This window comes from Cryptomeria japonica, chromosome 1 (assembly GCF_030272615.1).
Source record: "Cryptomeria japonica chromosome 1, Sugi_1.0, whole genome shotgun sequence".
Taxonomy (NCBI): domain Eukaryota; kingdom Viridiplantae; phylum Streptophyta; class Pinopsida; order Cupressales; family Cupressaceae; genus Cryptomeria; species Cryptomeria japonica.
The window spans coordinates 115,146,149-115,161,551 of NC_081405.1; the positions used below are offsets into that span (position 1 = coordinate 115,146,149).

At 30.8% G+C, this 15,403-nt stretch overlaps 1 protein-coding gene across 1 annotated transcript; it reads left to right on the top strand.

Moving 5' to 3' along the window:
* The first annotated feature begins 6,682 nt into the window (after window positions 1–6,682).
* Window positions 6,683–14,018, top strand: LOC131026831 (alcohol dehydrogenase-like 4). Its single transcript, XM_057956823.2, has 10 exons — window positions 6,683–6,881; window positions 7,936–8,072; window positions 8,304–8,353; window positions 8,437–8,762; window positions 8,847–8,929; window positions 11,558–11,633; window positions 11,718–11,779; window positions 11,869–11,964; window positions 12,071–12,232; window positions 13,758–14,018. Exons 1-10 carry the CDS (start codon window positions 6,806–6,808, stop codon window positions 13,866–13,868), a joined length of 1,179 nt encoding a protein of 392 aa, XP_057812806.2. The 5' UTR covers window positions 6,683–6,805; the 3' UTR covers window positions 13,869–14,018.
* The last annotated feature ends 1,385 nt before the right edge of the window (window positions 14,019–15,403 follow it).

Below are 15,403 nucleotides of genomic sequence, written 5' to 3' on the forward strand. Positions count from 1 at the left end.
TACATATATGAGTCTTTTACAATCTACCCAGTTGGCTTACAAAAGGATAATTATATTACAATAAAATATATTTCCATGTCAGCATGAGTGTTGGTATACTGTTGCCGATGTAATCTGAATGCCGGTGAAAGTGTCTGTTGGTGCGAGTGCTTGTTGGTGTATGTAGAAATCTTGATGTCGGTGAATGCCAGTCGACTGCCTATCAGTTTGTCAATCAGTTTGCCATCAATGACAACACAACCATTCTCACAAACCATTCTCTTAAGAGTGTAGAATACCAACAAAGCAGTGAGCACAACGGTTTATACATTCAACAAAGTTCATATCAAAGGAGAAACCAGTAAGACACCTTATGAATTATGGTTTGGTAATACACCTACAGTTAAGTATTTTAGAATCTTCGCTAGTAAATGTTATATCAGGAGAGACAATATCATTGGCAAATTTGATCCTAGATGTGATGAAGGAATTTTTCTTGGTTATTATAATGAAAGAAAAACATAGAGATGTTATAACAAGAGATTGCAGAGAATTGTGGAGAGTGCTACTGTCAAGGTGGATGAGCTGAATAGAAGTCAAATCAGAGTTTATGAGCAAGAACCGACAGCGAAAACTATAATATCTGAACTGGTAGCATCTTTACCAGAACAGAGTGTTGAACTAGTTACTCCAATAGTATCTGAAAATTCAACAATATCTGAAGAACCAGTAAGAGGAACAAAGAATCAGAAGACTCCTAGGTATGTGAGATTGAATCATTCTAGAAGATCAAATCATTGGAGATAAAAACAATGGAGTAATGACAAGAAGAAGATTGGCATCTAATGAGGTATGTTTAATTTTTCAAGTTGAACTGGTATCAGTAATTGAAGCATGTAAAGATGAATGTTGGTTGAAAGCTACGGAAGAAGAATTAGATCATATTGAGAAAAATAACACATGGACTTTAGTTCCTCGGCCTAAAAATAAGAATGTTATTGGAACTAAATGGGTTTTTAAGAATAAATTGAATGAATATGGACAAGTTGGTTTGTAAAGGATAATCTTAGAAGGAAGGAATTGATTATGGTGAGAATTTTGCACCTGTAGCTAGGATTGAAGTTGTAATATTATTTCTTGCTTATGCTACCCATAAGAACTACAAGGTTTATCAGATGGATTTCAAGTGTGCATTTTTGAATGGGGATCTTGATGAGGAAGTCTATATTGAGCAACCTGATGGTTTTTCACTTTCAGATGATAAAAACATGGTTTGCAAGTTAAGGAAAGCTTTATATGGATTGAAACAGGCACCTAGAGCTTGGTATGCAAGGTTAGATAAATATCTTTTGAAGCTTGGTTTCACTAAAGGTAACACTAATAATAATCTATATTATAAAGTCACTGATGATGATATATTTATTATTGAAGTTTTTTGTTGATGACATCATTTTTGGAGGTGACGATAAGTTGTGCATAGAATTTTCTAAGAATATGGAGAAAGAATTTGAAATGTCTATGATTGGGGAAATGAATTTTTTCTTAGGTTTGCATTTTACTCAGACTGATAAAGGTATTTTCATCTGTCAAACTAAGTATGCTAGGGAATTGTTGAAGAAATTTGGTATGGTAGATTCTAAACCGGTAAGTACTCCTATGGTTACAAGTGAAAAATTGACAAGGAAATATTTTCACTAAACCTTTGCTTAAAGAATCATTTAAGTACCTAAGAGATAGGTTAGGGGTTTCTTCCCCTCCGATAGAGAACCGATTGATGTTATTTGGCATCATTCCGATATACATTATCAGAGACATTATTCATTTCAGCATTGATGTGGGGATGCTACTGCTCAAGGGGAGTAGTTATCCTTGTGTTTCAGTGGTTTTTGTTTTTGCTTTGATATTTTTGTCAGATTTCTGGCATTGATGTCAAAGGGGGAGAGATATTGATGTGAAAAAACTTAAGGAGTTGCATACATTAGGGGGAATGATATATGTGTAATTCAGAGCTTTACAGGGATATTATTCACAGGGGGAGTTTGGTCTTTATTTCAAAACTTCATTGCTATATCTTTGTATGGGAGATTGTCAGTTGTCTTTCATTGGGGGAGACTTGTTTTGGCATTTCTTGGCACTTGGATATTTTTCACATCTAGTGTTGCCATCAATGCCAAAGGAGTAGATTTTTTTCTATTTGGAGGAATTGATTATGTGTTGCATTGATGTTTTGTCATTGATGTCAACACTAGCTATTTTGGATGCTTTACTGACACCCTTTTGGTCTCGGTAGGATGTTTAGTTTCTGGTTGGATATGATCTGGTATGCGGTATTTTTGGGATGTAAAATTGGTTTATTCATGCTACTCATGTACATGTTCAATCAGTTGGTTTTGGTTCTAGTGATCGGATGCTATCTTGTTTGCTAGAAAGCTTGGTTTGTGGTTCAAGCGAGCGTTTCACCAGCAGAGATTTAATGAATATATTTGATGAATTGCATAAGTGGTGTTGGTTAGGCTTTTGGTGGAGTTTCAGGATGCTAATGGTGATCATGTTTGAGATTTGGAGGATTGAGATCATTGCTTTAGCATGTGGACCTAAATTGGGTCCCGATGTATCTAGGTTCTGGACCAACTTAATGTAACATGTGGATTGGAGCTCTTGATGTGTTTCCGAGATGTCTTATGGGCTGGATATTATTTGTTTGGTCTAAGGCCGACATGTTTTGTAATTATGTAATTGTTTTATTGTTTAGTGGTCGACCTTATTGTTTATGGTCGAGGGTTTGTATATATATGATGTAAGATCTCATTGTAGATCATGTAAGGAAGGGATATGGATATGTATTGCACAAATAATGTAAGAATCATTCAGGTAGAGGATTTGGTCGATCATTAGTGATCGATTTGGGTTTATGTAAGAGGATTTAGTCCTCTGGCATTGAGCTTAACTGCACCTGTATTCAGGCATAGGAGATGCTATCTTTGTAGTTCATTCATTTCTCTAGATTGTAGTCTATATTTCTATGTATTCAGTGAGACTCCTTTTGTGATGAGCAGTGCGCTCTAGGCTATTGGCCTTCCTGCAAGTGTAGTCCCCTCAATTGTAGTTCACATACTTACTACAGAAGTATTATCTAATTGTGGGTAGGCTTCCCAGCGTGGTTTTTCCCTTTACCGGGTTTTCCACATATAAATCTTGGTGTCATGTGGATGTTATTTATTCTTTAATTATTGTTTATGCTTAATTGGTTTATCTGCTATTTCGATATTTGGTTTATGCATTCTAGTATTGATCTTTTGGGTTCGGGTATTAAAGTTTTAATTGCTAAATGTTCTGATAATCTGTGACAACTGATTCACCCCCCCTCTCAGCTGTCTTTCGGTTATTTGAACTGTCTAACATTCACCTTGTATGGTAAAAGGTAAAGTTTCTATCTCTTTGAATGGTAAAAGTAATGCTGATGATGTATATTGGGTTGAAAGTTTGAAACATAACTTATCGAGTGTTGGTCAGTTGAATGACAAAGGTTATCATCTTGAGTTTAAGAATGGAGTGTGTAGGATCTTAGGATGCAAAGGAGAACTGATTGCTACTGGTAAACAAACTAAAGGTAACTTATTCCATCTTAATGCTAGTGGAAACAGTTGCTTGGTTGCTAAGGTTGAAGATAGTTGGTTATGGCATAGAAGGTTTTGTCATGTGAGCTTTGATAATGTGTGTAAAGTCAGCAGGTCAAATATTGTTAGAGGTATGCCAGAGCTTGTTAAACTAGACAATGTGATGTGTAAAGAATGTCAGTTGGGTAAGATGACTACATCTTCTTTTAAGAGTAAATCTTTTTCTTCTAAGCATATTCTAGATTTGGTGCACACTGACTTATGTGGTCCTATGAGGACTAGAAGTTTTTATGGTGACAAGTATTTCATGTTATTTACTGATGATTTTTATAGAATGATGTGGGTTACTTTTATGAAGGAAAAGTCAGAAGCTTTCAACAAGTTCAAGGCATTTAAGGCCTTAGTAAAAAAGGGAGCTGGTAAGAATCTTAAGTGCCTAAGATCTGACCAGGGTGGAGAGTTTATATCAGATGATTTTGTAAGATATTGTGATGAAAATGAAATAAAGAGGCAGTTATCTCCTTCAAGGACACTACACTAAAATGAAATTGCAGAAAGGAGAAACCAGACCATTATTGAAGCAACAATGACTATGTTGATACAGGGAGATGTACCTAAGATGTTTTGGAGAGAAGCAGTCAGCATTGCAGTATACACATTGAACTGGGTACTGGTGAAGAAAGGTAATGACAAGACACCGTGCTTCTTCCCATATCAATATGTATGGACATATATATAAATAAATAATTAAAATAGAAAGGCTTAGTCCAAGTATTTAAGCATTTCATAACCATATATAACACCAACAACCAACATATTGAAGAACCATATCTCAAAACATGTGGGTGGTCTCTGACATACCAATCATAAAAAGGACAAGAGCCACAAACAAGGGTGCTAATGAAAATAGAAAAATCCAATATCAATAAAGTTTGGTTATATATCAGTAATTACATCAAAGACATGTACCACTCACATGTAAGACATCATGCATTCATATTCACACAATAAAAAAGCATTTGATGTATATATTGATGGCTTTAATGATGGGTGATACATGCAAAGTTAAAAAGAAAATAAATATAGTAATCTTATTAATTTCCAACCAAATAATCAAGTTAAAAATTTATATCTTTTTTGAAAAATTTAAATATTATTTTAGTTTTCAAAAGCAATATGTAACTTAGATAATAGAATAATAAAATCTTAAAATAAGATTTTATTTAAGATAAAGATATTGAATATTTTTAATTAATTAAAATAATTTAGAGAATTAGCAAACTTTTAAGATTTTATATTAGTTACAGTTAGAATTAGTAATCTTATTATTTGAAACCAAATAATAAAGATAAAATTTTATTTCTTTTTTGAAATTTTTGAATATTATTTTAGATTTTAAAACAAAGATAGAATTTAGATATTAGAATTATAAAATATTAAAATAAGATTTTATTTAAGGTAAAGATATTGAATATTTTTATTCAATTAAAATAATTTAGAGAAGAAGATTAAAAATTAAGATTTTATTCTAGGATAAGTAAATAACATAAGATTTTGATTAGGGTGAGGGTCTAATTAGGATTAGGATTATAGTTCAATTAAGATTAAAATATAGTTTCAATAAAAAGATTTAGCATTCAAGAATGATTCGATTAGAGTTATGTATAGAATTCATATAGTATAAGTATAGGTAAATTAGGTCATAAAGTACATAGTAAAATCAATCTTTGTATCTTATAATTTTTTTTTATGGTATACAAGTTTATTTTCTTTTATAAGTCAACAAAGAAAGAACAATGTAAATAATAAAAATAAAATTAAGTGTCTTCATAATGATATTCTTCAACATCTTTTTCATAGAATTCTCTAGATATAGATATACTAATATTATATTAATTGACAATAAAATCTTAATCAAGACTATAATCAAAATATAAACACTAATTATAAAATTAATAAAACCACACCAAATTGTTATCATCTTTAAATTTTTTATTTTTTTTTAAATATTAAAATAACTCATATAACTTACTTTTTATTAAGATTAGAGTTTTTAAAGCCTATAAGAAAGAAGCTTCCTAAAACCAAAAAGTTAATATTAGTTATTTTCAATTACTAACTCAAAATTTTCCTACTTTTCAATAATATTGATATTGAACTAAACAACTTATATAGTAAATCTAAAGGCTATGTAGGTCGAAATGGAAAAGAAAACGCATGGAGTCCATGGCTATGGGTTTTGGGTCCACGGTGTCTCTGGTTAAAGCTACCCCTACTTCCGCGTTGGTCTCTTCTGGCTGGCAAGAAAAGGGCACCCCCATGTAGTAGACCATCTCGTTATTGTTATGTGTTTTGTGGTTGTATCTTTTAGTTTAATTGTTGGCTCTCTGTTCTTCCGATTATATTTTGGTGAAGATTTTTATGAACCTAGCCCATTTTTATTAATAGAACTTTATAATAATAATAATAAAAAGCATGCTATTTGAAGAATACTTCCTTAAATTGTATGAAGTCAAAAAGCATGATATATGAATATTACTTTTTAAAAGTAGATAAAAAATACTTATTTAATACATATAAAGGGGAAATTTTGCAAATTTGACTTTAATAACACAATCTTGATGACATTTGGAATGCTTACAGTGCAGATTGTGTATGCAAGGATCAGAGTGACAAATTTATCAATTAATTTAAAATAGAATATAATTTTTTTTCATTTTCAATTAATTAAAAAATACAACAGTATGGGAAGAACTTAGCGGGTGAATTCCAATGTGCCCATATTTTAGTGCGTAAAGGGCTCAAGACAAGGCGGGGTCAATTAATGTGCATGGACTCGGTATTCATTTCGAAGTTTCTATTTTGTCGTTTAGTTAACGGCCGGTCGCAAATGACACAGTGCGACATATTTTATAGTATTTTAAATAAACAATGCTTATTATTTATTACAATTTTCTAATGTATCCAGGTAAAAAAAGTATGGTTTTTTTTCTCTGTCCTCATCGCCATATTCATTGAATCACAATCTACAGCTAAGACTTATTCATGGCTTTTATAAAAAGCTTTAAATTGAATCACCATCTCCAGTTGACAATTATTATTTTAGTGCTATAAATGCATGGCTTAGTTGAGAAGATTGATAACAACATATGATTCCTAATTTCTTCTGTTAACCAGATATTTGGAAGATTATCATTGAAAGAAGTGAAATGGAAAAGGACAACTCTTGCAGCTCTAATGGCTCTTTGGTCTCTGAAACATCTGGTAAAGTTATCACTTGCAAAGGTATGTTTTGGGAATCTTATGAATTTCAGTTATCTTAAAAAGGATTATTTTTGGAATCAACTGTATGTTTTTAAATTGATTGTTTCATTTTAGATTATCTTGCATGATCATCATGAATATTATTTTAGATTATATTTGATAACCCATCATGAATTTTACTTTTGAAAAGAAAACTGTGTTATTTTTTCAGAAGTTATATAACTCATCTTTGTGAACTGTGAAAGTATCATATCCTTAGATGATGTCATAATGATTTAATTACTAGAGCCCTGGTCTTTCAGATCATTTCTCTGCATCCATCTTTAGGGACAGAAAGATTGAAAGGTATATTTTTTTATATGGTTGATTGGTTTTATGCATGGTGAGATTAGGAAGGTGTTCGAGTTTTTTATGGATCAGTAAGATTCGAACTTAAAGACTTTACTGGAATGCTCTACCACTATAATAAATAAAGCTAGAATGGATAACTTTGGGGGAGATGTGGGTCCCCAAAATCAGCACGGTCCACACAGTGAACTGCCTCCTAGTTAGAGAGAATACCCTGTTCGCCATTAGCCCCTAGTGAAAGAGATCCTTATGAATGATCGATCTTTTCCCTTTGATCAACTATATACAGATGGGTATTTCCACCGTATGTTAGAGCCCTTGATAAAAAGTTCTTCAAGATATTTACATGAAAAAAGCAATCTTCAGTCATGATCTTCATCCAGAGTATATCCAAGCAATCGTTCTTAACGAAATATTGCCTTTGCTGTTTGGGCTTTTGGTCAAGAATTCGTTTGGATTCTGATTTCTACAAAGTTATGAAGACTGAGAATAGAAGCGCTATGAAATGTTTTCGGTTGTATCTAGATCAACAGTTTGCCCTTATTTCTCAATTGTTCTTTTCATTCTGATGATGGTCCACTGAACTGAACTGAAACATTACAAAAAATTCTTACACAATTCAATAAATTTGCCCTCTGTTTTAGTGAGTGGAAGAGTGGTCTTCAATTTAAAACCATTTTGTTGTTGATACTAATAATTTCAATTTCGAAATTACTTTTCCAAACAGCTGCAGTAGCATGGGGAACGAAGAAACCCCTGGTAATAGAGGAGGTGCAGGTAGATCCTCCAAAGGCAATGGAAGTTCGCATCAAAATCACCCACACCTCCCTCTGCAACACAGATGTCATGTACTGGGCCACCGAAGTAAGTCATAACCCATTTTTATTTACCCATATATTCATTCAAAGTTTGCGGGATTGGGTCATTCAAAATTTCAGAAGTAACGAATTTTTTATGGACTCGATCCTCAATCTTTCTTTCAACACTCAATCTTTTATCTCTCATTTGAAAAACTATTAGCATGGATCAGTGTTATCTCCCCATTTATGTGATTTAACAGGCAAGATTGTGTTTTTGGGGTTTTGTTTTTCTCAGAATGAGATGCTAAAGGCGTTTCCACGCATTTTGGGGCACGAAGCTGCAGGGTAAGAAAAACATCTATTTGAAGTTTTCAATCTGTTATAACAAGAATATATATCAAATCACAGATTATGTGGGCTGAAAACAGGATTGTTGAGAGCGTGGGAGAAGGCGTGAGCGATCTCAAGGGAGGAGATCATGTAATAACACTGTTTACAGGGGAGTGTGGAGATTGCATATACTGCAAATCACCAAAGACTAATCTTTGCGGAAAATTCAGGATCGATCCGACCAGGTCTGTCATGGTGAGCGACAAGAAAACCCGTTTCTCCATCGCCGGAAAACCAGTTTATCATTGCATGGGAACCTCGACTTTCAGTGAATACACCGTACTCGATTCTGCCAACGTGGTGAAGATTAATCCTGACGCCCCTCTCAACAAAGTTTGCCTGCTTGGCTGTGGATTAGCGACAGGTCTGTATAAACTATAAAGACGTACAGTGGTATTAATTGAAATAAAACAGAAAGAGATGGGTTTACGTTATTTTCAACATGCAGGATTTGGGGCAGCGTGGAACACTGCTAATGTCCAGGCCGGGTCAAGCGTTGCTATCTTTGGTCTCGGCACTGTCGGTCTTGCGGTGAGTTGGATCATATCTTATTTCTTCTTAGCTGTATCTGAATTAGCTTGTCTGTTATTCATTGTTTAAATTTTAATAGATGGAGGCGAATTATCTATAAAATTTTGTAAATGATCTTTAGTTATATTTTGTTCATTAAAAGTACACTAAATAAAGGGTCAATAATCATTTATTGGTATATCTAATAATTAGAAAAAAAGTTAGTAATTACATAAATTGTGTAGTTATATTAGTATCAATAGTACACAATTACTGCATATACTTTATCTTATTATCTTATGAAGGAATAAATTTATTCACCTTTTTTAAACTTTAATAGCTGGAGATGAATTACCCACGAAATTACAATGGGAAATATATGATATACAAAGAATTTGAATTTGGTCTTTAGTTTTCTTTTCATGTTTCAATAATTGTTCATTGGATTTCACGAATAGCCCATTAAAAAATCATTTAGTGAGTCAATTGCCGCCCATTGGTATATCAAGTATTGGCATAAGTATTGGATCAGTTGTGCAAATTTTGTGGCGATCAAAGTGAAGGCTAATGGGGCAATAGAGAATATGTATTAGATGTCAACTCAAAACAAAATCATTTTTTGACCCTTTCAACATTATGAATTTATCATTGGGTTCATCGTAACTACCCAAAAGTCATAACTAAAACTATAACAGCTACTAATATCCTTCTATATCAAAATTGTTATTAGGTAGTGAGTATAAATCTTAAATTGAAACCTCGTTGACAATATAATGAAATATATTAAAATCGTTTTCAAACACAATCTTGATCTCATCCTTCATGACTTAGAACCTTACAATAAAAAAATTCCATTATTGTAAACTCGTTTGAAATCATTCCATTTCCTAAAACAAATAATATATACTGACCTTATTCTTATTTTATGTGTGATTCTTTAAAAGAATCAATGTCTATAATAGAAATACCCTGCTCAAGATTCCACACACATTATCAACATCAGCTAGATTTTTCATCTCTGGGAATCAAAAAAGATTTGATGGTCGTATATTCGCATCGAATGGGTCACAATCATATAAAAACGGATTGACAGGTAGAGATGACCGTCAAATTTAGACGCAGAGAGTTGTGTGAATAATGTTTTTTCCTTCTCACGCGTCATCCTAGGATTTGAATCGACACAGGCTGATTTTATTGCTAAAAAAATCTTTTGAACTTATCCCCTGGAAACAAATTAGTTTTAGTAATATTCTTTTATCCAATTAAAAAGGAAAAGAGCGAATTAGTTTTTGGCTTGTAGCTGTTCGAGACCTTTCTAAAAATTGTAATGATGGTACTTTTTTGTAATTTGAAAATTATTCAAATTTAATGAGCTTACATGGGCATTTGTTAAAGATTCTCTTTTTTAAAATTATTTTTTAAAAAATTAATATATTATAAGTAAATTTATATAAAATAAATTTAATTAGAAGGAAAACATTTATAAATATGATAATTTATATATAAAATATTAAATAAAAAATCATTTATGTATTAAAAAAAAAAAAAATTTAACTTTGATGTATGAGAAGTGTTTCGAAAAGTAATCTTTAAAAAGTAAAAATTAATTTGATGAAAGAGAATTTTAAACTTATTGAGAGGTTAAAAATATAGAAAATGTATTTAAACAAGAGAATATATATATGAATTAAATAATTTTTGAAGCTAAAATAAAAAATTATTATGTCAACTCCAAAATCTTAAGAATCCAAGTGCAAAGTTCTAGGTTTGTAATATAATTTTTTTAATATTTAGTAAAATCCCATCAACCTTCTCCATACACCTATATTTTTTGTTGTTTTCCTCTCTTTGCTAAGGCTATATCCTTAGGTCATACCACAAGAACTTCCTATTGTCACTACCAAGGGAGGAAGCCTAAATAAGGGTGTTTAAGACTAGAGATGATAAAACAGAAATAGTGTGGCTAGATCAAGCCTTTTGAGAGCTATATATTTGCACCAAGGTTCACCAAGTACATCTTTAGTATGTGTACAAAGTGATCCATAATAATCTTTGTAATTGATTACTACCTATTACCGATAACAAAAATGCTTTACATTTCATGATCACTTACATTGCATGTCATAAATTTACAATATTAACCAACAAACATTATACCCACTTCATATCCATCTCTTATTAACCATCAACTATTGAACGATGTGCTTACATTATTGTCCCTTTGTACACTTAAAGTAATATTATCTCCACATAATTATTGAAAAATTCAATTTCCACTTTGAATAACTCAAACTTTTATCTCTAGTATGTTATAGTTATATAATTTCTAAGTCAGAATCAATCCATGACTAGTTTTCTTAATATCTACAAAATAACACTCTTACACATCAGTATTTTTTATATTTGAATAATAATAATATTTATCTTCTTTTACAAATCATATTTCATCTTTGATTGAATTTTTTGAATATTCATATAAAATATGCTACATATGTTTAATTTGTGAGGGATTATTTATATTTTCATGTAAGTTGATTAGATTTTCTCTTATTTACTTATCCTACCAGAGAAAAGTTAGTTCAATTATATTTACCTTACTATATATTTTAATAAAAAATGTTGAGAGGCCATTGATTTTCACTTTTGTAGGTTGCAGAAGGTGTGAGGGTAAGAGGGGCATCCAAGATAATTGGTGTGGATACAAATCCTGACAAATTTTCTTTAGGTATACACATACTCATTTTCTTCTAACTAGTTACTTTTGTCTAATACCATATTTACATATGATTAATTAATTTTTATTATTCAGCTAAAAATTTTGGAGTTACTGATTTCATCAACCCCAAAGACCAAGAAAGGGCCACACACGAGGTAGTAATATTAAAGCTTTACATTTTTCATCATTAGATTTAACAGAGAACTTTTCAACATCTATTAATGAATGTATTTGAATTTGATAGAGAATTCGAGAGATCACTGAAGGTGGAGTGGATTTTAGTTTTGAATGCATTGGGAATGCAAATATTATGTACGAGGCATTTTTGTCTGCACATGATGTAAGTATAGTATTTACCCCATAAATTTTTTATTTGTACATTTATTCTTTCTAAATTTTTACATCCATATTAAGGGTGTTATGTTTTGGTTAATGTGTGAATATAGGGGTGGGGTTTGGCAATTATTGTAGGAGTGGACCAAAGTGGGCGAAGGTTGAGCTTTTTCCCTCCTGAGTTATTAGATGGTAGGAGAATCGATGGCACTGTCTTTGGTGGTTTCAAAGGAAAAAGCCAATTGCCTGGTCTTGTAGAAATGTACATGAACAAGGTGCGTTTATATATTGAAATATATATATATATATATATATATATATATATATATATATATATATATATATATATATATATATATATATATATATATATATATATATATATATATATATATATATATATATATATATATATATATATATATATATATATATATATATATATATAGTAATAAAGAAACTTACAAGATGACTATACTTTTTATTTATGCATTTTTTCAAAAATCATTTACATATTCTTTAATACTATAGCTTAGACCAAGAAATAAGTTTATAGTGTTTGACTTGATATTTTCTCATAAAAACTTTATGGTCTTTAAAAAAATCAATTCCACATGTTTATGTATTTTTTTATAAAATATTAAGTGGGTTGTTAGGTTGATTTCTACTTAGGTTTTACAAGTTCAAAGTGGCTATGAGTTATCTAACATCATTTTTGTCAATTTTGAACAACTATTATGTGTAGAATTCCTTAAAATAGTTTAAGGCTTGTTAATTGAAAAAAATTACATATTCTTAAAAGTGAAAGGTTCAAAATGAGTTGTCCAATTAATTATTGACTTGTTGCCACTATTTGAGAAAGTAGTCAATAATAATTTGAGTAACCAACCCTATATATTTTAAATTTAAAAAAAAATTAGTCATGTGTTCCAATGTTGTCTAGAAATTTATAAAATAAAAAGGATTATGATTCACACATTCTTGCATTTTTAGAAATAAAAAAATATTGTTGTTTAATTAATTGTTGACCACCTTTTACCTTTGGAATAGTGGCTAGTGCTTATTTTTACAACTTACCATTTCTAAGTTCTATAAAATCCCAATCATGTGATTATATTGTATAATTTCAAGAATTTATTCCCTTATTAATCGTGCATTCTCTTATCTCTTTGGAAGAAAGTATCAAGTGGTTTTAGAAAGAAAACATGAAGTGGAGTATTCATGCAATAGCCTATCTCTTTTCATATTTGAAATGTGGGTAGTTAGTTGTCTAAACAAGTTATTTTCCATTTTCCAATTTAAAATATTTCAAATGTCTAATTGCTACATTCAAAATGGACATGAAAATCACATATATTATTTTTGATACTAAATGCACCAAAATTAGGGTGTTGTCTCTCTACACTAACAAATTGAAGGCAACATTAACAACATAGTAACAACATATCAATATCGAAACAAAACAATTTAAGAGTCTTAGCAGTATATAACAAAAAAACTAATGATCTAAAACCAGTAACCTAGTGGGTAAGTGAGTGCATTGCTCCAGTCATCAGTGGGGAACTTAAAAGGGTCCTTACAATTCCCTTCTTTTTCGACATGAACATTATAAATCACACAAGTATATTTAGATGCTTAATATATAATTTGGGAGTTTTTTTGGTTGACTATTAAGAACTTAATAATGTAAGAGATAAAGCATGGTGATTATTTAGAACTTCCTTTGTAATAGAGTAATAATAAATTTGATTTGTTCTTTGATGAACAAGTGTTTTAATGTGTTCTTTGTTTTCATTGTAGGAGGTCAAAGTGGATGAATTTATCACTCATGAGCTTCCATTTTCACGTATCAATGAAGCATTTGATTTATCATTGGAAGGAAAGAGCTTGAGATGTGTTCTCCATCTTTGATTAAAGTATTGATTCTATGTTGAATTTTCCCCAAGAATGATGATAAATGATAATATTTATATATACAATGTGATAGGAATGCTAATTATATGAATTTGATGTCAAAACATTTTCAAAATGTGCCTAGCATTTTGTTACATTGATGGGAAGTTTTTAGTCATTGGAAGTGAATGCAATTTTGTATCAAAGTGCTTACATCCTAGAAGTTGTAAAATTTAATGCACAATAGAATTCCCTTTTGTATTTGTTTAAGAATTTTCATTCCAATAAATTTGTAAAATGTCCTTGAATCTAAACTTCGTTATTATTGAATTCTTGGTAAAAAAGAGTATCAAAATTAGATTCTAATATTACTATCATCTATTTAATAATTATACTTTGAATTGAACAAAGTATTTACACTTGAATGGAATTTGTTTCTCAATTGAATGAGAACTACTTCTTACAAGACTTTCTTTACCTTATTTAGACACTTTATGTTCATTCAAAGGTCTAGTGGAGCTATTTCATCAAGGGGCATATAGGCATTTTTTAGTATCCAAAACACTAATTTGATATATATAGATTAAGAGGACATGTTTGAACAAATTTATTTTGTTCCAAGAACTATAAAGGTATACATTATGAACTAAGCCCCTAATTTTTTTAATAAATTTTTTTGGCGAATCCCCTATTTAGAGACATAATCTTTCTAGCATTTGTTTCTTAAATTGAACCAAAGTGATGAAGTGGGTGGCTATTTTATATGTTAAAATATAAATCCAAAAATAAACTATTGTAATTGACCACAATTAATTGTTGTTTCTAATCAATTTGATGAATGGGGACCTACATTTTTCAATAAATATTAATTGTAGTAGTGAAAAAAAGACTTTTTTTTTCCAATTATATGGTTTAATGCCATCAATGTGACTAGTTTTTTGTTACATAAATCGGAATTTTTTAGTTATTGAATGTGAATATAATTTTATTTTCACGAGCTTACATTTTGGTGGTTGAAATTTTTTAATGCATAGTGGAATCTCTTTGAGGCTCTACATATGAAGACTCATAAGAACCACCTTTCCATTAAATTTGAAGAAAAGTATATTGAATCTAGATGCTATAATTATCATTCGTGGTAAAATGAGTCAAAATCAGATTCTAATAATATTGTTATCTAACATCATAGACCACTATCAAAAATATATATATTATAGAAAAAACATAATGGAGTGGAGGAAGGGGGCTAGACTTGGGCGGGAAAAAAATTTCAAACCTTGTCCCAAGCAAGGACTCAGTATAGTGGCAGAGAATGGAGCGGTTCTCAACAAGGAACAGGTGGAGGTTTTAGAGGCCAACATGGAAATCACTTTTATGGTTTTTGCCAACATCTGTCACCAAAATATTACTAACAAGGAGTAGGTGGAGCCAGAGGTTTGCACCATTTGTCATCAAATAACTTTCACCCTTATAAGTGGTTGTCTAAGGAAAAACAACCAGTTTTCGACATATGTGAGGAGGATTGGCCCCCTATTTTAAAACAACCAGATAGA

What these genes read in the sequence shown, in the direction of transcription:
- LOC131026831 (XM_057956823.2), top strand. Translation starts at nt 6,806, where the DNA reads ATGGAAAAGGACAACTCTTGCAGCTCTAATGGCTCTTTGGTCTCTGAA. An exon ending in TGGCTGTGGATTAGCGACAG is followed by an intron (nt 8,763 to 8,846) that starts GTCTGTATAAAC and finishes TTCAACATGCAG; the next exon opens with GATTTGGGGCAGCGTGGAAC. An exon ending in TCGGCACTGTCGGTCTTGCG is followed by an intron (nt 8,930 to 11,557) that starts GTGAGTTGGATC and finishes TCACTTTTGTAG; the next exon opens with GTTGCAGAAGGTGTGAGGGT.